This window comes from Grosmannia clavigera (genome assembly GCF_000143105.1).
Source record: "Grosmannia clavigera kw1407 unplaced genomic scaffold GCSC_156, whole genome shotgun sequence".
Classification (NCBI taxonomy): Eukaryota; Fungi; Ascomycota; class Sordariomycetes; order Ophiostomatales; family Ophiostomataceae; genus Leptographium; species Leptographium clavigerum.
Window position 1 is genome coordinate 402,171 of NW_014040784.1, and position 22,375 is coordinate 424,545.

Here is a 22,375-nt window from a genome sequence, read left to right on the forward strand (position 1 = left end):
GCTTACCGCTTCCGGGAAGGATGACCAGGACCCTGTCTGCTCGTAAGCTCCCAAAGCAACGACTGACAGGCCCCCCCCCCCTCCCTCTGTACGTCGTACTCCGTACTGTGATGTGACGTCCACCCGGGCGATGGCGAACAGACAAGGAAGCGAACAGGCTGCGCTGTGCTCGCTGGGAAGAAAGAGGGAAACCGAGGAAAAACAGGCAGGCCAAAAAGTGGAGCACGCCCGCTACGGCTTAATCGACCTGACTGACCGCAACGGCTTTCTTTCGTCTTCGCCCCTGTCTGCCGATGTGCTGCTGTGGCGTATAAAGACTTTTTGCTCCCCCGTTGGCACCACAGTTCTGCCTTTTCCCATTCCATCTGCTCTCCTGTATCTACCTATTGACCGACTGCCACTCTAGAAGACCATCTTCAGTCCTTCGTTTAATAGTCGCCGCACATATTAACTCATCTTGCCCTCCGGTACATATCACTCCAACCCCAATATCCACATTCACACCCACACATTCAAAATGAAGTGCACACTCTTCCTCGCTGCCGTCGTCGGCGCCTCTTCTGCCATGGCCGGCAACTGGACCGTCACGGCGCCCATTGCCACCGGCACCGGCACCGCTTCTGTTGGCTTCCTGCCCACTGGCAACGGCACCTACACCAAGCCGACCGCCGGCTCTACCACCACCAGCGCTGTCACCGGCACATCTACCGCCATCACTGCTGGTGCCGCCGGTCTCGCTCCCCAGGCTCTCTTCGGTGCCGTCGCTGCCGTCGCTGCTGCCGTCCTGACGCTGTAAAGCAGTGTACCACGACACTCGCCTGCTGTGCTTCTTCTTTTGCGCCTTGGCGCCTTTTTGCTTTTGTTTTCTACTTCCAATGAGAGGATGACGGCGGAACCTGCTTCTGGCTCCCTCTGTGGGCCGACAGGGAATGATGGACACGCCTTGATGTGCTGAAATGCTGGGAACGCGGAGAGAACAATGGGCCTCGGGATTGGAACGGGGAGAGGAACCAAATAGAGCGGCGGATTGAAGGGCTGTCTGCCATCACGACCGTTTTTTTCTCTTATGCACCATTTTGTCTTTTTTAATTTCTAATACGGTCAGTGTCTGGCATGGGACTCTTGGCTCCGGTCGCTTCAGACGATATATACCACAATTGCACATTTTCGCCTTTTAATCATGAATGAACCATTTGCCTACTTGTCTACTTCTGCTTCTGCCGCCTGTCTGAAAGCCTCAAGGATGAATGCCTGTGTGGCTGGATGGGTGAGAGGTAGTGGCCTGCTGTCGTTGCTGTCTTGCCCGATCTGTCGCTGTAGCCGGACTTCCTCTTCGGTCGCCCAGACGTAGTCCTGGTGTTCATTGGGATCAAGCACGACTGCTGTCGTCTGCTGCACATCTGCCCGGAAGGCGAACCGGCCAAAGAGCCGGGTGCCGGTGCGGTTGTGAAAGACGTGGCCTGGATGGTCGGCCGCAGCGACGAGGGCAGCCACCTCGTCGACGCCCTCGACGCCTTCGACAGCACGCAGCGGCACCAGGGCCTTAAACCGTGTGGCCACCAGGCCGGCCTCCTCCCAAAGCTCGCGGGCGGCCGCCAGCAGTAGGCTCTCGTGTGGCTCGCTGGCACCACCGCCCGGAACCTCCCATCGGTTCGGCATCGAATCGTGGGCAGCGCGCTGGACTAGCAACACTCGACGGGGGCCATCGCTGCTGCCGCCATCAAACACCACCACCGACACTGCCAGGCCGTTCCAGTCGTCGTGGCTGTTCCGCCGCATCCACTCGGCCGGCGTGATGTCCCAATCGGCCAGAGACTGATCGACCGAATAGGCTGTGAGGTCGGGTGGAGACATTGGGTCGCCTGCCGTTGGAAGAAACAATAAAAATAAGACTAAAAAATGGTAATGCCAGATGAAAGGGATTGGAGAATGCTCCGATAAAGAACAATGAGAGCTGACTCAGACAGAATGCGGCAGAACGGCTGTGTGGAACCGAAGGCTGCCATGGGCGAGCTGAGCTCAATTGGAAGCCTACAGGGATCGACAGTACACAATACTAACCCCTCTTCCCCCACCTGCAAGTCCGCTCAATAAACACCGAATTTATGCAAGCCACCTAGTCGACGCGTGGCTCGACACATGGCCAGCCATCCACGGCCGCTGTTGGGCGAGCTGCTAAGAAGGCCAGCAAGGCACTGCATTTTCCGTGCAATGTTGAAAGGACGCGCGTCTGTTCGTGTTTCTATCTCTACATATCTCTGGGCTGTGTCTATCTTATCTTTTCTCTCTCTTCAGGAGCTGTCGGACAGTCCGGTAGACCCCACGGACCCCCGTGATGATATCGCCTCGTCCATCGTAGACCGGGTAGACGGCCACGGCGAAAAAGGCAAAGAACTGCCAGATGATCGCCACCGTTACCCAGCCCAAGAAGAACGGCTTAGTGAAGATGTAGTTGCGGTACAGCGGCATCGGCCACGCCACAAACGTCACCAGCACAATCACCACCCAGAAGACCCACGCGATCTTGTACCACCGGTACAGCTCCTTGATCGTGGCCTCGTCGAACGGGTGGCGTACGTCGTCCAGCGACAGCTCGGCCGCGCCCACTGGTGACTGCCTGGCCACGGCCTGCTTCTCGTTGCCTGCCTCGTCGCCTGAGGACGCCGTCTTGTCCGATCCCGTGGTGTCGTCTGCGTGTATCTGGGCCTCGTCCGCCAGTTCGATCCGCAAAAACTCGCGCCAGTCAAATCGGCTCGGCTTGTACAGCGAGAGCACGACCGAGTAGATGGCCGGCGAGAAGAACGAGCCGCAGGCGCCGTACAGTGCCGGCAGGCCGGCCTCGGTCGTGATCAGGTTAATGGTCCCGTGCAGCCGGTACGCCGTCAACAGCCAGATGGCCAGGCCGGTGAAGAAGCCGAGAACGGGCGACAGCACAGCCGCAAGCTTCGTCTGCCGGTCCCAGATCAGCGTCAGAGCCAGCGGGATGATGCCCGGACACGACAGAATTGGCCGGAAGTAGCCGATCCACGTCATGTCAGCGCCGCCGTAGTTGAGCGCGAGCGAGATGCCCGTGATGAACACCGCATGGAATATCACTGCGTAGTGGCTGACATGCACGAGCGTCTTGTCCGTCGCCCGCGGATTGGTGTACGTCTTGTACACGTCAAACGAGAGGATGCTGCTGACGGCAATCATAGACGAAGATACCGTGCTCGTCAGGGCCATAAACAGCAGCACAAAAAAGGCCACGATGCCGTGCGTCCCGATGAGCGCCTTGATCGTGTACGGCATCACAAACCCCGCGCTGACCTCGGCCAGTGACATTGGGTTTGGGTACGTCGGGAAGATGGGCGAGTACTGGATCGCCCGTGCCGTCAGACCGATCACCGTGCCAAGGCCCCAGGGGATGCCGAAGATGGCCAGGGCCGCCAGGTCGTAGCCCGGCACCGTTGCGCCGACCTCGGTGGCAAACGACTTCTGCCAGAAGGCCGTGTCCATCACCACCAGGGCCAGGTTGCCAAACTTGAGGATGAGGCCCCAGATTATGGCGTTCTTGGACTTCATCGTCAGCAGCGAGCCCTCAAAGTTGCCCTTGATGTAGTTCTTGGACGCCGTCTCCGTGACAATGTCGTAAAGGCCACCCAACCCACCGACGGCCTGGTGCGTCAGCACGCTGAGCGTGAAGTAGATGATGAGGATGAGTGCGATGGTTGTGTGCAAATAATCTGTCAGGAAGGTTGCCTTGAGGCCACCGACGGCGGTGTAGAGGACCACTGGTAGGGTTAGCTAGACGCAAAGTTCAAGCAAGAGCAACACGAGACATCCTTACCTCCCAGCGGAATTAGAATCGTGGCCGCCACGAAGTGCATGCCTGAGATGCCGTGGATGATTTGCGATCCCGTCAGGATCATGGACGCACAGCCAAACACGTTGTTGGTTATGTTGAGCACGATGAACACGACATGACCGATCTTGCCGTACCGCATGCGGATGATTTCCAGCGACGTGTGCGCATACGGCACGCGGATCTTGGCCAACACGCCCAGCGCTGCCATCAGCGCGATCTGGAAGCAGAGCCCGGTGGCCCACCACAACGGCACTGCCAAGCCGTAGCGGAAGCACATGGCCGACGCGAACACCGTCTCGTTGATCCACATCCACGACGAGAATACGGCCGACGCTGTCAGCCCCGTGCCCACCGACCGGTTGGCCACCATGAACATTTCTGACGTCGCATTGTCCTCGGACAGATACACCCTCTGGATCTTGACGGCCACCAGAATGACGCCACAGAACACGACGCCGAGGCCGATGAGCAGGCCGTAGCCAGTTCCCTGTGAGACCAGGTCCACGCCTTTTGTCCCAAGTGCGAGTCCAGACATGGCGATTGCGGCTCTTGCTGTTCGCAGAGCGTTGATCGTTTCGTCTTGATGGCGATCGGATGGGCGACCAACTGGATATATCTGCTTTCGAGCCAGCCTCGGTCCATTGTTGAGGAAAATCCTTCGCCTCGCAGCCTGCAATCTTGACAGACCTGCCGAGAGCGGAGCCGTGGTGCAGATTGTGTGCTCGCACGTCCGCAAAGCGTATTGTGAAGCTTGCATGCATGCGCCTGGGTTTCTGGATATGGCGATCCCGTTGGGGACAAGCGCCCGCTGCGATACTGTAGCATGGCTGCGTACTTGCAAGACTGAGACCGTGCTAAGGAAGTAAGCTCAGATCTAATTGGGTGCTTTCGCCACAAATGCCATCGCACAAGCGATTGCGTGCCGCATGTGAACGATGGCGTTTGGCACGTCGGTCGGTGCTGCAGTGGTCGACCAGCACGTATCGTCCATGTGGCTGATGGCGTGATACCAAAGACAAATTCTGTCATTGGCGGATGCACCGACGCCGAAGGCACGCCGAAGGCGGAACATAACACTGGCTCCAGATGTTGTGCATACAGCTTCCACGGCCACAAACGGAAGACTGCACAAATCTCCGCGTTGACCCTCTTGCAAGTTGTAGTCTGAGAGCATCGAAAGCAAGTAAGCATTGAAACATGGCCGACAGCACAATCACCAATGGCAAGGCAGACGGCCACGATAACAGCAATGGGAGCAGCAAGAAGAAGCAGTTCATCCTCAACGCCTTTGTCATGAACACGCCGGGCCACCTGACGCCTGGGCTGTGGCGACACCCGCGCAACAAGACGGACCAGTACAAGAAGCTGAGCTTTTGGACCGACCTGGCAAAGCTGCTGGACGATGCCGGCTTCCACGCCATGTTCATCGCAGACACGCTCGGGCCATACGACGTGTACAAGGGCCCGGCCAACGTGGTGCCGGTGCTGGCCTCGGGCGCACAGTACCCCGTCAACGACCCGCTCTTCCTCGTGCCCTCCATGGCGGCCGCCACCAAGAACCTCATCTTTGGCGTGACGGCCAGCACGACATACGACAAGCCGTACGCGCTGGCACGCCGGCTGTCGACCGTGGACCACCTCAGCGACGGCCGGCTGGCATGGAACATTGTGACGTCATACCTCGACAGCGCGGCTCGCAACCACGGCCTGGACCAGCAGATTCCACACGATGAGCGCTATGCCATCGCCCACGAGTACATGGACGTGCTGTACAAGCTGTGGGAGGGCAGCTTCCGCGATGACGCCGTCGTGGCCGACCGTGAGACTGGCGTGTACATTGCCACTGATGCTGTGCGGCCCATTCACCACAAGGGCAAATATTTCTCCGTGCCAGGGCCACACTTTTGCGAGCCGTCGCCGCAGCGCACGCCCTTTCTCTTCCAGGCCGGCGTATCCGAGGCCGGCAACGGCTTTGGTGGCAAGCATGGCGAGGCCATCTTCATCGGTGGACAGGAGCCCGAGGGCATCAAGACGACCGTTGATAACATCCGTAGCATCGCCGCGGCTGAGGGCCGCAATCCCGACCACATCAAGGTCATCGTCAGCATCCACATCACCGTGGCCGCCACAGACGAAGAGGCCCTCGCAAAGCGCGCTGACATCCTCAAGTATGCCGACACCGAGGGTGCCCTTGCCTTATTTGGCGGTTGGACTGGCGTCGATCTCTCCACGTTCAACGACGACGACGACTTCCGCCTCAGCGACTCGCCGCGCGTGCGTTCCATCGTGCGGCGATGGGCCGCTACCGTGCCCGGCACCGAGAACCTGCCCTGGACCAAACGCCGCATCGTCGAGTACCTCGGCCTCGGTGGCATGGGAGGCAAGGTCGTCGGAGGGCCTGCCACTGTTGCTGATGAGCTCGAGCGCTGGGCCGACGTGTCGGGCGTCGACGGCTTTAACCTTTCCCACGCAACCAACCCGGGCTCCTTTGAGGATATTGCCGAGTTCCTGCTACCTGAGCTGCGGCGGCGTGGTCGTTTTCGCAACGGCGTCCAGAAAGAGGGAGCCACAGCTCGTGAGGTCTTCTTGGGTACAACGCGGCTGCCAGAGGACCACCCTGGAAGCCGGTACAAATGGTGTGCCGGTGAGAAGAAGCCCCAGTATCAACTTGAGGAGGAAGCGGCCGCAGCGGTGGCAGGTGTTCAGATAGGAGCCGATCAAGCAGAAACGGAAAGGGTTGCAAAGGCAGCAAGAGCTGCTGCCAACGACGAGTCTCCAGCAATTGTGGTCTGATCAGGTATTCGTTCGGGAAAATCTTCGCTGTGCGGCCGAGAGTTGGTGAGAATGATAGAAGTGACGGCTTTTTGGACGAAAACCTCGTCTAAATTAGTAAGCTTGGTCGAAAGAACACAAGGTCGGCGCGATGCTTCTATGAATTGTGTTTTTCTAAGAAGAAGTCGATTTGACAGTAGATGAAACGGGTTGATATTTCGTGCAGTCCGAGAACTATACCCCCATCGTTCTTTCCTTTGCGAAGCCGTAAACCTCGTAACTCTCTCTATACTTATTCTCCACTATTTCAGACGCGCGTCGCGTTGGTTTAAAGTTACAAATCCCTTCATTTTTAACAAGCAGCAACTTTAACCCAATCTTAGCAACCATCCACGCCCAATTTATAAATAATCCAACGACCTCGTATTCCACGTACGGCCATAGATACTGGAAAGCACGGGATCCCGTCCGCTCTCCCTTAGTTAAACCAGTAATCGGCGGATTAGTAGTTGGGTCGGTGACGACCAGCGAATACCCGCTGCTGTACGTTTTTTTTTGCCAGTGCAAGTAAAAACTGTATCTTACTTCTTTTGCATCGACGCATATAATTGTCTGTATGAGATAACTATCCAAGTGGTACATGTGAAAATTGTGCATGAATGAAGCGTACCGGCTATTGTCAAACTACAGCTGCTACCTGATTGCTAGAAAAATTCAAAAAGTAAACGCATCCCGACCGACAGCCGATACAAATTGTCTTCCCTAGAACAGCCGAGCTGATTGGCCTGTACTCTGGTGGCAGAAGAAGGACGTTTTCTCCATTGTCCGTTACCCAACACCGGTCTGGGCTTAAGCCATAGTTGTGTTCACCCGCAACGTTCTCGAGTGCCCCAGCATCAGCTGATGCCACACCGCCTGCATCTGGTCCACTGGAAGGAGCAGGAAGAGCCGGTAAGGGACCGAGTTTGATGCGTCCAACGTCTGTGTGCAAGTAAGAGCCAGTGTCGTCCAGCTTGATGTTGTACAGCGAAGTGCCCACGTCAACAACTTGCAGACACACACCGGTCAAAACGTCCCAGATCCTCACAGTCCGATCATTCGAGGAAGAGACAATGCGCTTATCATCAAGCGAGAACGCCACTGCCAACACCGATCCGTTGTGACCCTCAAGACGTCGTACGAGATGTCCAATCAAGGTGGATATGGAGATAGAACGATCCTCGGAGGCGGAAGCAATACAGACGCCATTGTGAGAGAATTCAGTGGAGTATACTGCGCCGGTATGGTGACGGAGTAAGCTGTGACTCTCCCTGGTTTTTCGATTCCAGATCCTAACAACACCCTCATCTGAGCATGTAGCGAGCCATCGACCATCGCGAGCCAAGGATGCTGACCAGACTGAGCCCCCGTACACGATGTCCCAGAGCTTAACGGTTCTGCCATCCGATGCTGTAGCGAGCTGCTTTTGATCGTGAGAAAGTGCTGCACAATTGGTTGCGCCTTTGTGAGCTTCGAGGTGATAGAGGATAGCACCTGTTGATGTGCTCCAAATGATCACCCCAGCATATGAAGATGTTACGATTTGCTGGTCGTCACGATCAAACGCTATAATAAAAGATCCGCTTGCGCAATGTATCGTGCGTAACAATTCTCCTGCGGTGACATCCCAGACTCTTATGACGCCTTCCTTCAAGCTAGAAACGGCCAGTCGGTTCTGTCGTGAAAATGCCAGGCAATATAAATCTGTATCAAGAGCTTTCGGTCCATCTTTCATTTTTTGGCCAGTAAGAGTATTCCATAAACTAAGCGTTCTTCTCGTCGCAGAAGCGATGAGCGTGTCGTCGGCAGAATATGCCACTGCGTAAATTGCATCATCCTGTTGGAAGGTCCGAACACATTTACCATTTGCGATGTCGAGAATATTCAGGCCTGCACCAGTAGCTACAGCAATATGTTGGCCGTCATGCGAACAAACCATCGACTGAACTTCCCCGCCCACCTCTGTTTCCCAGAGGCATCCGCCCGTTTTGACGTCCCAAAGCATGACCTTTCCAGCTGAAGAGCCGGAGACAACTTTGCTGTTCTGCCAAAAGCAGACACACCAGACCGGTGCAGTGTGCTTTAACACTTTGAGACATTCGCCTGTCATAGAGTCCCAAATTCTAACGCACCTACCCGAGGCAGATGCAACGAGCTCATCATTATGTGAGAAATCTACTTCGGATACCCAATCTGTATGGCCTCGAAGTGTTGCGGCCCTTGAAAATGCACCGTGTCCATGACCGTCGAAGGTTTGTATACACTGGCCAGTTGCGGTTTTCCAAAATTTGACTGTATTGTCGTCGGAGGTAGAGACAACGCTCCGGCCATCATGTGAGAAGCCGACCGACCACACATAATCCGTATGGCCTTTAAGCGTCCAGATGCAAGTCCCCGTTGCAACGTTCCAGATTTTCACAGTCTTGTCGTCAGAGGCTGAAGCGGCTCTCTGATTGTCTGCGGGAGAAAATGTGACAGCCCAGACGGGACCACCGTGGGCCCCTTGATTATAACGATGTGCACCTTGCGACAGAACAATATGGGGTCGTTTGGCAAGCCAGACAGGGAGTTCTTTATTGTAAAGCTTTCTCACCAAACCATCAGCCGGGCTGAACACAAGAGCCGATACATATATCTGAAGGGGAGCTGTCTCGATGGTGAATCTGTGGGCTTTTAGGAACTGGAAGGCTTCGCGAACAAGGTCTGTTAGAGACATCGGGTTGTCTGAGTATTCCTACAGGATATCAGTCTAGCCTCGCAGAGATGGGGCAAAATTTTCATTCAAACCCTTACGTAGAACTCTTGAAGCTTTCGCATTTGCCGCACGCCCTCCAAAATGCAGTGAAGAAGACTGAGTGCTTCGAGCCAGTGAAGAAAGCTCTCCCTTAAAAATGTTTGGACGGACCCTCTCATTGATATCACATCGTGACTACCTGTGTCCGTGTCCATTTTAAGCTTCCGGTACGATGCACACATATGGTCAACCCAAAAGATAGCTGAGTAGCGCACCGAGTCCAGAGGGTCTGGATGTGGACGTTGAATTTGGTCGATAGTACATCCTTGCTGTTTAATATTGTAAATGTCCCTTCGTAGAAGCCTAGACATGGCCTTGAGTGATTTAGACAACATAATACTATCCATCCTGTCCAACCTGGCTGCGAAGGCGCTGTCGGAAGATGCCATGCCATTAAGGAAAGTCTTCACTGATGAGTGAACAAAATAAATTGTTTCATCGTGAACAGTCAAAAGCGGATCTGTGTTCAGCACAAATTCAGCCAACGGTGGTAGGACATCAGAAGCACCTTCTGGCGTGTCCATAAACAAAGACAGCTCATGCAACGTGATAGGCCTGTGAACAGTTGTGATTAGGGCAAGGATATTTCTGTACGTGTCTCCGTAGCCCAACTCTTTGAAACGATGTACCGAATATGCGTAGAAGGAAATGACGTCGAGCGGATATTCTCTCAATTGCGCCAGGATGTCGGGGTTTTGAGAGTTTGCGAGGCTCCTGCAAACGAGTTCGATCCACAGTATGCTGCTGTTTGCCTGTGTGAGGTAACTCTCGACGGCACAAGCTAGTTCGGAATCATACTTTCTCTGATCTGCCAATCGGTGCGATCTATCCTTGATGAACGAGTTGACACTCTCCAAGATGACCTCTGGGCTGGGGTAGAGAAAAAGTGCTGGTTGGCGTCCTGATAGGCGTCGATCGCTCTCTGGAAACTCCCCGCTGGACACGATCCATTTGACATGGGTGCGGGTCGATGAAATCTGGATAGCCAAGTCGAGGAGTACTTTCCAGTCGGCCGTGCACTCATCGATTGCGTCAAGTACAAAACAGACGCCACGACTTTTGAAAGCAGGGTGTTCCAGACTGTCCTTGAACAGGTCTTCCAATGCGGTCCACGAGTTTTCAGTCTCAATGGTTTCTCTTTTGATGCGGCCGTGTTTCCTGCGCACATATTTAAGAAGTTCCGGTTGCTGCTGGATGAGGAGGTAGAGCAGGCCACGCAACACAGCAGAGCCGTTGTTGCTACGCTTATCCGTACTCTGACAAAAGAAATAGGAGAGGAAACCAGTTTTTCTGGTAGGCTTCTGAAGCTCATCGATAACACCACACATCTGAGCGGTTTTTCCGCTGCCAAGCGGCCCCTTAATCCACAGCAGACGGTTCCTACCATCGATCCAACCTTGAAATTCCGGGCTGTCCAGGATCCAACCATGCAGCGTTCTCGATAGGCCAGAATTTGTTTGGATGATGCGAGACATATCATGACCAGGATCTGCAATTCCCAATTTGTGAAAGTCAAGACTATCTTCCACATAGACGTCATTTTTGACAGGATCTCGGTCCTGTTGCTGGACGGCTCTAATGCTGGCCATACCGTTTGTCAACTCGGACGACCACAAGCGCCTGCGTTTTCGTGGCCAGGAACGGATATGGGCACTGTTGGAGATCGATTTACTCAGCTATGTTTGTACAAATTTACACTCCATTCCTCCACTTATAACTGTGCGAGTCTGATTCATTATATGATGGAGGTGGGGGTACTGGAGCCCCCGAAATCCCATACGATACGTGGCTTGCCCACGTCTTGGATATAACCACAACCGTTCTGTATTCTACTATGTAGGCTTACACCCCAGCTTAACGGCGGCACGCCCTTCCCCCAATTCTCTGACGGTCAGTCAAGAAGGAGAAACCAACGTTCCTAAAACCGTAGGTGCAGATCATCAGCCTTCTCTTAAGCTTTCGTATGTGAGTGGCCGAATGTGCGGCAAGTGGGTGAAAGTGTCGTATGGGCTACATGAGGAGGCCTGTGGTGTGATAGAAACTCGTCAGTCTACTGGGCCACGTTCATGTGTGTACTCCGCATTGTTTTTAATACCGCAAAGGATCCACCTGTCAGATTCTAAGAATAAGTGAGGGCGTGTGCGTTCTTCTAGGGGAGTAAGATACCTCCGAGTTATGCCGACCTGCGTGAAAACCCCAGTACCACAGTAGTACTCCGTACGAGTACACAGTACGGAGTACTCCGTAGCGCCTAAACTTACCCATATATCCCATTGTTGAAATGGATTAGTCATATTACCCTGCTTGCTAGGATTGAAGGCAACACTACTCTGGCAGGGGGTGATGACAATTCAACACCCGTCCAGTTTACCTTTCTAGCCAAAATCTTCTTAAATCTGGCACCCAGTTATGCGGATAAGGAAAGCAAAGCTATGGCTGTCTCATTTGTACAGAACTATTCTGCATGGTCAATCTTCCTCGTCATCGGATTCGCTTGACGGCAGCATAGCAGCCTCTTGGTTAATCCGGGGGAGGCCTTTCATAGACAAATAAGATGACTCGTCGTCCTTGAAAGCGCTCTCAAATTCCGTTCTCGAAGAGTTCGTGGCAAGGATCTTGAGTGCTGAAAGCACTTCGTCGTCTCTGGCAAGATCCAATATACATTTCAGCACAATCATCATATCCTGTTCATACTCATCGTTGTCGTAGTGGTCTATGCCATCGACGAGGCAGATCAGCGTCATATCGTGAGGCAGTCTTCTGACCAGCCAGCTAAACAAGGCACATAGGCTTCCAATATCACCAGCTTGAACACCATTTAGGTTGACTTCAACCCCTAGTTGTATCGCAACAAATGGCCGAAGACGAAGCAGCTGAACGATCAGACTCCGAATAAAGGCGTTTCCACCTGCATTTTTGTCGTCTTCTTCGGCATGGCGACCGCAAAAAAATACCATCCCGACATGTCTAGCTCTTCTTCGGAGTGTGCGTGTCAATACGGCACATAGCAGCGATAGCGATTGCTCATTCTCGCCATGCACCAGCAGCTCACTGGATGTGGGGCAAGTAATCCAGTCGCGAAACTGCTGAGTGCTGGCCACTTGTTCGGCTCGGGTGCGGTCACGGACAGAAACGAATTCTCTGTGCTCTATTATATCGTCCAAGTCGAAGTTGTCTATGTCAGACATGCAACACATGACACGTAGATTGTAGCTGCTGAAGAGATGTTGCGGGAGAGGCGAGTATGGGTGCTGTGGGTGCTGTCCTGGCCATAATGGCCGTAGATTGATCGGGCCAGCTGCAGAACCACCCGAAGTCGAAGCCCAAAGCCAAGAGGGTTGCGGCTGGTAGAACGAAGCTGGAAACAATGGTGCCGATGCTTGAACGAAAACCGTTGAAGGTGACCATGGAACGGTCTGCGGAGTGGGTGTGAGCTGTCTGATCACCTGATCCTTTTGTTCGTTTTCGAATTTCAGACGGATTTCTTCTGTTTGATACATCAGCACTATACTAGCATACTCGCTAGCAAATTTACTTACGCTCGCGAAGTTTCTCAATCTGGCATTGCATGTCACAATTTTTCTCATAGGCGTCTAGTAACTCTTTTAAGACGTTGTCGAGAGACGCAGCGATGTTTCCGGATGAGGTCTTAAAATCCTCTCTCATTACTTCTTGTTCCATTTTCAGGCTGACCACGTCTGCAACAGGTTTGTATTAGCAATGTCCTGAAGGTTGACTTAGGGTTGAAAACTCAAACGCTTACTTTGCAGCGTTACCATGCTCACTACTTTTTCCGAATTCGAAGCCTGACGTTGCAGAAAATCACTGCAGCTACGAACCTTGTTCATGCTGTCGATTAACGGCTCTTGGTATTTAGCCCCGTTCTTTATTGCGGACAATGCCTTATTACCTGCCATGAAGACGCGTGTTAGCAAAACGCCTACATATTTCCGGATAGTGGACGAAACCTAACCCGAATGCTTGGTAAAGAAGCCGATAGCGTCCTCTACCGCCTTTAGGATAGCCACCACGAGGTCCACCGATGCCTTTTTGATATTTTCATCTTTGGGATACGTGCCGAGAAAGACCTCGATGTCGGCAAACAATTGATCCAACTTTTCGCCATCAAAGCTATTGACCTCCTTCCGCACCTCAGACGCCACTTTGACCGCCTTAAGTTTTGTTTTTGTCAGTACATGAATTGGTTTAATGAAATGTGGACGTACATCTAGCAGGACCTCCACCGCAGCTTTCACAGGTGTTGTACAGGTGCCTTCAGGAATGAATTTGGCTAGTCGAGCAGCCGAACCCGCCTGATCGGCTACCTTGCGAGTAAACCTCTTGAAGCTACCTCTGCAGCCTTTTGCTTTCGAATCGTATTTCTCACGTGCCAGTTGTAGCTTTGAATAAACGCCCTCCCAGTCGTCTGCGTTCCTAATAGCGTAATCCGAGTCTGCCCGACCTCTGGGCTCCGAGTACTGGGAATTGAACTTGTGCAGCGAGTCAGTGAAAATATTGTTCCAGAACCGCATCAGCACTGAACTGCCTAAAAGTGGCCTGGCCAATTGAAACTGATCAACTCGCTCGTCGGCCTCAGAGCGGCATTGTACGGTTTGCTTGACCATAGCTATCGAAGCAGGTACATAGCGTCCCAAGGTTTTATCGTATCGAGCCGAAGAGTTATTGAAAGCCTCATGATAGTATGGCATATGGTTATCGATAAAGTCGACAGATGGAGGCTGTAATCGAAGGTCGGGGGTGGCCGTGGATGAGCTTGTCGCTTCCATCCTCGTATGCAAGCATCTAGTCTCAAGACTACAGTTTGTGCATATCTCTTTAAGCCAGAGTAAAGATCAAAAGTGAAAAGTATCTCGCCTGCAATACAAGGTCACAGAGTAGGCCTTTGGCAGGATTCTGAACAGTGTATCTACTCTTTGTAGTGACCTGACCGGTACCGCAGGTCTTTGCAAATTAGCCAATTGAAATACATTTCTCTATCCGAAGCTGCAGTTTATCATGCAGTCAGCGTGGGGTCCGACCGAGTTACGGAGTGCATAGCCAACCACAAAGTGACAAGCCTACGTCGTAGACGAAATTTTTATTTATTAGACTACATGAGGGGGCTGTGCAGAGTGATAAAACGATGTGTGTTCCTGGGTGGCGCTGACCAGATACTATGTAGGCCCACCTTTAGAGAATTCGCTTGACTGGACGCCACTGTGGAGGAACTGCTTTTGTACAGCAATCTGCTGTGCTTTTGTTTTCTGCCAGTATTACTCCGTAGAAAATCTGCTTATTAGTAGCTCTATTCCCGTGTTATATACGGCGTACGCAGCGTACAAATAGCAACCGTCGTTAATGTTTGACATCAGGTACAACTGGAATTTAGTGAGTGATCTATATGCATCATTCACTCGTTTGAAAGGAGAAGAAAAAGAGTATGACTCTGTAGTACGGAGTACATGGAGAATCCTAGATCAAAGTGGCCCCGCTACATTGCAGTTTATCTTACATAGCGTTGGCGGCTGCGTGCGAGGAGACGTCGGACACGTCGAGATAGTTAAAAAGACTACGGACCTTTACGAGCCAGTTGCATACATAGTACGTGCATGATATGCATACCCCAGGGCGTTGAAAACAGTAAGCTCCATATATTGGCAGCATGACATTAAGCCCTGAAAACCCACATCCCCCTCTTGTCAAGTAGATTATATTTGTAGACCTACTGGCTGCTTCGAGCAGCTTTACTTACCATGCACATGCAAGAACGAGAATATCCGAGAAACATTCCGAGCTCAGACCCATGAGGCTTTGCTTTCACTTCTTGTTACAAGTACGAACGTGGCTTCCGAAATGCCGACAGTGGCCCCGGACTCTAGTACTGCTGCAATCACAGCACCACAATCAGACGCGAATATTGGCGCATCTGACCAGATGACTACCCTCACGGTGCCTGAAACAAATCTAGAAGATTGTGAGAATGTCGCAGCTCTTCAAGCGGGAAATGCAAAGCAAATCCAGTTGGAGTCTGAGGTGCATGACCTGAAAGCCACGATATTGGCGCTGGTCAAGAAACAAGAAGAGTTGGCGGCACGTGAAGCTGAGTTCAGAGAGCCTTTTATACTATCCGACGAGCATCGGCTGGCTCTACAGCATCGCCGTTACAATCCCGACTCGGATGACTCGGATGACGATGACTACGTTCAATTTGACCATCGCAGGAGGCATATGGAGCGTGTTTATATGCGGGAGCTGAAAACGCTGAAGAGAGAAAAGGAAATGATCAAAAATATTCGGGAACTTCGGAGAGATAGGGACACACTCCTCGGAAAAGAGCAAGCTTGGGAGAAAGAGCGCCTCGACATGATGAATAGACAAAAGCACCAGTCGCGGGAAAGCAATCAACCGGATGAAAATACACAGGACGATAATGCGCAGGCATCTGAGAGAAGCGCTCATATTGAGACAAATGATGAGACGGGAATAGCCGAAGCAATCCTCCCAGACCCTACGGAAACAGCAGAGCCCAAGCTCAATTATGTCGAGTGGTCAAGATTCTCCGTGCTCAGATCTATCCCGGAGAGAAGTTCGTTTGCTATCGATGTATTAGTGGGCGAACCCATAATTCAATTTGCATGGACAGGCTACTATGGGTCAAATAACTCGAAACGAGGCCGTGCGAAGGAGGATGGGACAGCTGCTTCCAAAAGTGTGAAAGAAAAGTTGCCTGGACAGGGACCTCTGCCCGAACGCATCCGAATCCACTCCACTCCAATTCTCAAGATTCTCGAAACGATAAGCGGGAAAAGTCTTACCTTGGATGATGATACTGTCGTTATGGTCCGGCCATTCAAGTTTCTGGTATACTACAAGGATCAGATACGGCACAAATTCCAAAGCCTCACAGAAAAGTTCGCCGGTGAAGTAGGCATTGTCGGAGATGGTGTTGCTTTTACTCCTTTGCCAGAAACCCCGAGCGGAACCAGATCGAATAGTCTCGACAAGAATGCTGAACAGCCGAGCACGGCTTTGCCAGAAGTAAGCTTCGATGAGGCTGCCAAAGACGATGATGACGAAGATGAGAGCACGACATCGATTACTGCTCTTCGTGCTCTAGGGTGTTTGGTTGAATTCATCGACTCTGAGATCCAACCAAAGTTGGATTATCTGGAAAGTGACAATTGCACGAGGGTTTCTTTCACGGACATCTGGTACTTGTTCAAGCCTGGAGACGAAGTTGTTGACCAAGGCCGTAAGCAGGCCTACAGAGTGATTGAGGTGGCCAGCGTGAGCCACAAAGCGATCTCGCCCTGGCGCAACTATGACAAAGAGGCGGCAAAATCTGACCAAATCCCTGTTCGTCTCCACTGTGTACATGTGGACTTTGATGGCAAGAATATCGGCCCTGTGAGCGAAGTTTTTGAAATTCCAAGGTTCGATGGAGAAATGGCCATTACATCGCTTGATGTCTATCCTCTGCGGTACTTGAAAGAGAGCGGAGTGTTCCGAGAACAGCTTATTTCCAGGGGGAAAATGTTCTTAGATGTGGCAGGCATCAGGCACATGCACTACAATGGACTAACGTTAGTTGCAAGGGAAGAGGTGGACAGCCAAGTGGTGATTGACTTTGAGGAAGCATTTGCATCGAAAGATTACAGCAAGCTGAGGCCAAATATCGAAGAGTTGATCGGAAATTCACAGCTAGAAGGAGAAGGAGACGAATCATGCCAGTTTGAATGTTGCCAAGATGAGAATATCCACAAAGACAAAGACACGGACATGAAACATAGCCAGGACTATGTTGCTAGTCTGATACCAGAAGGTCGAAACAAGCTCCCTTCACTGGCATTATACCCTCGTGCGTTGACGGATGAGACTGCATTAACCGAGGATGAGCTTGTCATAATATCCTATCGTGTCTTTGGCTTCGTGCTGCGAAGCAGGAAATGGGGTAAGCTTACACTCATCACTGCTTCTGCCCCCAAAAATGGAATGGTTGTAACTGACTTGAAACTCGTGACCTAGCCACACTAGATCTCACACATCTTAGTCCAGTCAACTCTGGCGGTAGGTTGGCGAATGCCGTTGGACTTCAGGGTGGGGACAGTCTAGAAAAGCCGAGCGAAAAACAAGAGAGACGGCCTTTGACCAACTTGTATTGCCAGAGGGCCACAAGAAGATGGTTCTGTCTCTGGTAGCCCAGCATTTCCGGAATAAGGAGTCCTCTACGGCCGATACAGAGCAGGTTGATATTGTCCGCGGTAAAGGTATATCGGCCTCAAATCACCATTTCGCTTATATGATCCAGCTGTGTTTGCTGATAGTATTTTAGGCAAGGGTCTGATCCTCCTTCTCCACGGAGCTCCTGGTGTCGGAAAAACAACAACAGCCGGTGCGTATTGCACCCTCTTCAACTTTCTGTTTGGCTACATATTGACCACGGCTTCCAGAGGGGGTAGCTGAGCTGTTCAGAAAACCTCTATTCCAGATAACATGCGGTTCGTTCAATCTTGCCGACTGTTTCCTGATCACGACTGATACGATGACCTCTAGGAGACTTAGGAGCAACAGCAAATGAAGTCGAGCTTGCGCTTGAGACAAACTTTGCTTTGGCCAATAGATGGGGTTGCATTCTTCTGCTCGATGAAGCTGATGTCTTCCTCACGGCACGAGCGCCGCAAGACTTTACCCGCAACGGTCTAGTAGCAGGTTCGATACATACCTCCCGTCTAATAGACGCAGATGTAGCGAGCTAACGCAAACAGTGTTCCTCCGTGTATTGGAGTACTATGCGGGCGTCCTGTTCCTTACTACAAATCGGATCGGCGACTTTGATGAGGCCTTTGTATCACGGGTTCATATCAGCCTGTTCTACCCTCAGCTCGATCTGAAGTCCACACAAGACATCTTCAAGCTCAACCTGAAGCTGATCGAGAAACGCTTCAGGCAAAACGAGCGCATCATCCGTATTGACCACGACAGCATACTCCAGTACTCGGAGAATTACTGGAAGGAGTACGAAAAGATGCGATGGAATGGACGCCAAATTCGAAACGGCTGCCAGACTGCTTTGGCGCTTGCAGAATTCGACGCCCAAGGCGGTAGCTACGAGCGCATCAAAGACGCCAATGCCGAGGTCAAACTACAGGTTGAGCATTTGAAGACGGTTTCCTTGGCATACCTGGACTTCAGTACCTATCTAAAGGATATTTACGGCAAAGATGCTGATCGAAGGGCAAAAGCCATTGGAATTCGCGCAAGATACGCCGATACCCACTCGATGCAGCCAGAGCTGAGCACAGCTGCAAGGCCATCGAACACACCTTCCTCTACCGTAAATCAAACGTATACGCCTGGATCGGGTGTTCATCCGGCACATTCCTCCATCTCGACAGCGCAAATTCCCTCCCAGTTCTACTATGCACAACAAGTTGCTGCAATGCAACAAGCTTCGCAACAACCCCCAAATGCGTACGCGCAGTTGCCAGGTCAGACTTTCTGGAACAATCAAAACATAGGCGCCACCCCGTTGCAAGATGGTCAGCAACCCGTGTCGGTACAAAGTCAGTACAGTGCATATCTGCATCCGCAGCCGCAGCTGCATGGGATGCAAGGCAGCCAGTCACCCATACCAGGACAAGGCCAGTTTGCTTCCTACCCAACGGGGATGCCGGCTACTGGATATCTTCCTCCACATGCCTCTCAGGCAAGCCAGCAGCAACAGGTGCCAGGGGGCGTCATGCCACCACCGGGGAATCAAGGCTAGTCTGAATAGGGACTCAATTTGACGGACTGATGGCAGGTTGAAGTATCGATAAATTGTTGAGGTGCCGAGGACGGAAGGAACAGTAGTCAAACCGGGAAGGCTTGAGACAGACCTGGGAAAATAGAGCAAAAGCGGAGTGTTCGTTAAGATGAGTTTTGGTCGATGAGCCTTATGTAATCTCGTACATGACACTAAACCTCATCTCTTTGGCAAGCTACCAAGTGTCTTTAGGTCTTAAAACATGCCCACGCCTTGCAGTCATCACTACTAGAAAACTTTCATTGAAACCAATTATCTTCTTGCATTTATATCGGTTCTTAAATGCTGGGCGTTTATAAGAAAATAAACTGGTAGTCTAGATAGATCACTACACCGATACGCCGCCTACGTCTTTATCTAAACCTGTTGTTTTCTATGCACACAACATGGGGGGGAAATGTAGTTGAACATGATCGATCCATCTTCTTTCATTCTTTCGGTTCTAGCCCTAGCCCTTCGTGATGTAGCCCAGTACCGTCCGTAGCTGGCACTATTGACGCCTGCCGCGTCTTTTCGTATCGAAAGGCAAAGTGTATAACGATAAAGAGGATCGTAGACGCCACCGCAAAGCCTAAATACAGCTTGGCTCCAATGTGCCAATTGGGCGCTTGTTTTGCTGGGTATGCGGCCAGCGGCACAAAGGCGCTGAGCAGGTATGCCAGAATCGTGCCACTTGCAAAGAGTACCGTGCGTACTTCCGGCTCGCTCTGTAGATGCGTGGCTGCCCAGGAGCAGAGGAGCATAGTGGAGACACTTGGGGAGAGGTTTATCAGCCGACGTTCTCAAGGATGGCCCTGCACGGGACTATTGAAGATCGAACTCACCCTCCTACGTAGTTGAGATACCAGCCGGCCATGTAAGAGTGATGGTTGCTTGGCCGGATAATCAGGATTATGAGTGACGTGATGCTGATTGCCTAAATCTTCCAGTTAGAGGTTAATCCACGAAATGGAACAGGTGCTACACACTGAATGTAGGAGCAGAAACGGCAGTCGTGCGCCCAGAAGGTCGCTGAAGCCATTGAACAAAATCTCGGCCACAAACTGCACTGCCTGCCCAATGATAGGTAGATAGTTCAGCATGCCGACAGAACTGCATTGTCAGTGAAAGGAAGCGGGAGACCGGCCACATAAGTCGAGTTGACAGCTATGGAACTCACTATTTCTTCGTCCCGTCTGGGTTCTTCAGTGATTTCAGCCACAGGTTGAAGTATCCAGATGGTGTCGTGTTGCCACCAATCGGCCAGGCGATAGCAACCAGCCACAGTTGCCAGAAAGAAAAGCAGCGCAAAAAGCTCTTGACTGTAATGCCCTTTTGCGCTCTGCGACCGACACGACGTGCCCGTGCAAGCGCAATTTCTTCAAATATTACTATTTGCAAAGGTTGAAAGAGCAGAGCAAGACATACCTATGTGGCGAGGCTTCATGTAGTATTTAGATAGGGGATTCTGACGTTCGGGCTGCAGTTCATTAGTCTGGCGTCTGTATGTACTGTCTAAACCAAGCGTACATATCCAGGAAGAACAGCAAACGCCAACAGGGCCACGAAAATGGTGCAAACACCCTACGAACAAAGTGGAGATCAGCATATATTCTTTGTTCGTGGGAAATCTCCTCCGGGCAACCAAACATACATTGATAATAAATGCCCATCGCCAGCCTGACCGACCCAGGATGCCATCGAGGTTTGTCGCCAATGAGCCTTGCATAGCCCCAGAGAGCATCGCTCCAGTTGGCTGGGCGACGTTGTAGATGCTCATGCGCAATGCAATCTCGTCCGGAAGGTACCATTGGCTACGGAAATCGTGTCAGCTCATTCCATTTTGTAGATCATTAGCTAGCCAGCGTACTTGATGATGGTGATGTAGCCAGGCCAGGCACTTCCCTCAAAAAGGCCGATGAGGAAACGGAGGCCATACACCTGCAGACAGTCAATGCTCTCTTCTCCTCACGCTCGCTGGGCTGAGTCTTACTGTCTTGGCCGACTTGGATAGTGACAGGCAACAGGTCAGAATACCCCACATCACCTCACATGCCGGCAGCCAACGGTGGGGACCGAAATGGGAGACGATGATGCACGATGGATAGAGCATGACAATGTATCCAATGCTAGGAGTCTGTCAGCAACCACAGAAAGCTCGTAAGTCTAGACAAGACAACTCACTTGAAGTAGGTCGTAAAGTAGTTAAGCTCGTCTCCTTCCAGATGCAGTTCCTCTTTCATGCCAGAAACATATGCGTTGCTCTGCAATGGTTGTAAGCCAAAAAGACCTTGGATAGGACAGAAGATTGATAACTAGGCACCAAAGAAACCCTCGCCCACTTACAATGTTTGTCTGGTCAAGATACTTGAATGTGTAGCCCAAAAAGCCTACCACCAGAAGTCCCAGGTCGAGCCGCCACACCTGCGACGTTACTGCTGTCAGTTCCGTGGACCCGATTTGTCGGCTCTCGCTGTACTCACAAATGCACGCTCTTCCTTTGCGCTGATCTCACCTGTCGCACCGCGCCGATCTGCCGGCCCCGTTCGACCTTTCTCTGAACCCGTCTCATGGGCCCGAGTCACGTCGACCTTTTCGTCACTGGCCGTGGCATTGATGCCTGTCACGGCAGTCTCTTTGACTAGGCTGGCCATTTTTTGATTGCAAAGAAAACGGGATCTCTTTACGATCGCACATAAATGCCAGTGATACAGAGCTTATCTTTGCTTGATTACCGGTGCATTCCAACCCTACCTCTCGCATTATATATAATACTTATGCGTGTAGCTCTGTTTGCATATATCGTTAGCCGCAACTAAATTGCAAAGTACAAATTCCCTTCGAATAATAGCCCAAACTCAACGTGCGTCCACCCCGCCAACACCAGTCCAAAGATGACATCAAGGCGTGGTGTAAAGACGTGATCCTCTAGTGTGACCAAGTAACTACCACTATGTTTTCACCCCCACGTAAGAGTATGCAAACTATAACTGCTTACGAAGTACAGAGTTGGAGTTCTCTCCAGTCATTGCTACAAGCAAACCAACTAGTTGTAGCTACAGCATCCAGTTTGGTCCGTTAAGGGAGTATACGTTATATGGTATCGCCGTAGACAACCAATACTTTGGCTTAATATAGC

General features: G+C 51.7%; 7 protein-coding genes across 7 annotated transcripts; 3 read left to right on the forward strand and 4 right to left on the reverse strand.

Moving 5' to 3' along the window:
- Positions 1 to 517: 517 nt before the first annotated feature.
- On the forward strand, positions 518 to 796 carry CMQ_2257 (uncharacterized protein; the record flags this gene model as incomplete). The annotated part of the gene is made up of 1 exon (XM_014316215.1): positions 518 to 796. The coding sequence occupies one exon, from the start codon at positions 518 to 520 to the stop codon at positions 794 to 796; it is 279 nt and encodes a 92-aa protein (XP_014171690.1).
- A 401-nt stretch (positions 797 to 1,197) lies between these two features.
- CMQ_2150 (putative urea active transport protein) lies at positions 1,198 to 4,382 on the reverse strand (the record flags this gene model as incomplete). The annotated part of the gene is made up of 3 exons (XM_014316108.1): positions 1,198 to 1,815; positions 2,329 to 3,773; positions 3,830 to 4,382. 3 exons carry the CDS (start codon positions 4,380 to 4,382, stop codon positions 1,198 to 1,200), a joined length of 2,616 nt encoding a protein of 871 aa, XP_014171583.1.
- A 662-nt stretch (positions 4,383 to 5,044) lies between these two features.
- CMQ_2397 (xenobiotic compound family monooxygenase) lies at positions 5,045 to 6,640 on the forward strand (the record flags this gene model as incomplete). The annotated part of the gene is made up of 1 exon (XM_014316355.1): positions 5,045 to 6,640. One exon carries the CDS (start codon positions 5,045 to 5,047, stop codon positions 6,638 to 6,640), a length of 1,596 nt encoding a protein of 531 aa, XP_014171830.1.
- Positions 6,641 to 11,920: 5,280 nt separating this feature from the next.
- Positions 11,921 to 12,196, reverse strand: CMQ_2227 (uncharacterized protein; the record flags this gene model as incomplete). The annotated part of the gene is made up of 1 exon (XM_014316185.1): positions 11,921 to 12,196. One exon carries the CDS (start codon positions 12,194 to 12,196, stop codon positions 11,921 to 11,923), a length of 276 nt encoding a protein of 91 aa, XP_014171660.1.
- A 1,224-nt stretch (positions 12,197 to 13,420) lies between these two features.
- CMQ_2463 (uncharacterized protein) lies at positions 13,421 to 14,161 on the reverse strand (the record flags this gene model as incomplete). The annotated part of the gene is made up of 2 exons (XM_014316421.1): positions 13,421 to 13,624; positions 13,679 to 14,161. 2 exons carry the CDS (start codon positions 14,159 to 14,161, stop codon positions 13,421 to 13,423), a joined length of 687 nt encoding a protein of 228 aa, XP_014171896.1.
- A 1,144-nt stretch (positions 14,162 to 15,305) lies between these two features.
- Positions 15,306 to 19,218, forward strand: CMQ_2090 (aaa family ATPase; the record flags this gene model as incomplete). Its single annotated transcript, XM_014316048.1, has 6 exons — positions 15,306 to 17,403; positions 17,478 to 17,519; positions 17,618 to 17,719; positions 17,785 to 17,844; positions 18,006 to 18,161; positions 18,218 to 19,218. The coding sequence occupies 6 exons, from the start codon at positions 15,306 to 15,308 to the stop codon at positions 19,216 to 19,218; spliced, it is 3,459 nt and encodes a 1,152-aa protein (XP_014171523.1).
- A 467-nt stretch (positions 19,219 to 19,685) lies between these two features.
- On the reverse strand, positions 19,686 to 21,890 carry CMQ_2243 (pantothenate transporter; the record flags this gene model as incomplete). Its single annotated transcript, XM_014316201.1, has 9 exons — positions 19,686 to 20,010; positions 20,082 to 20,173; positions 20,226 to 20,349; positions 20,417 to 20,558; positions 20,665 to 20,716; positions 20,891 to 21,050; positions 21,421 to 21,500; positions 21,583 to 21,660; positions 21,720 to 21,890. 9 exons carry the CDS (start codon positions 21,888 to 21,890, stop codon positions 19,686 to 19,688), a joined length of 1,224 nt encoding a protein of 407 aa, XP_014171676.1.
- Between the last annotated feature and the right edge of the window lie 485 nt (positions 21,891 to 22,375).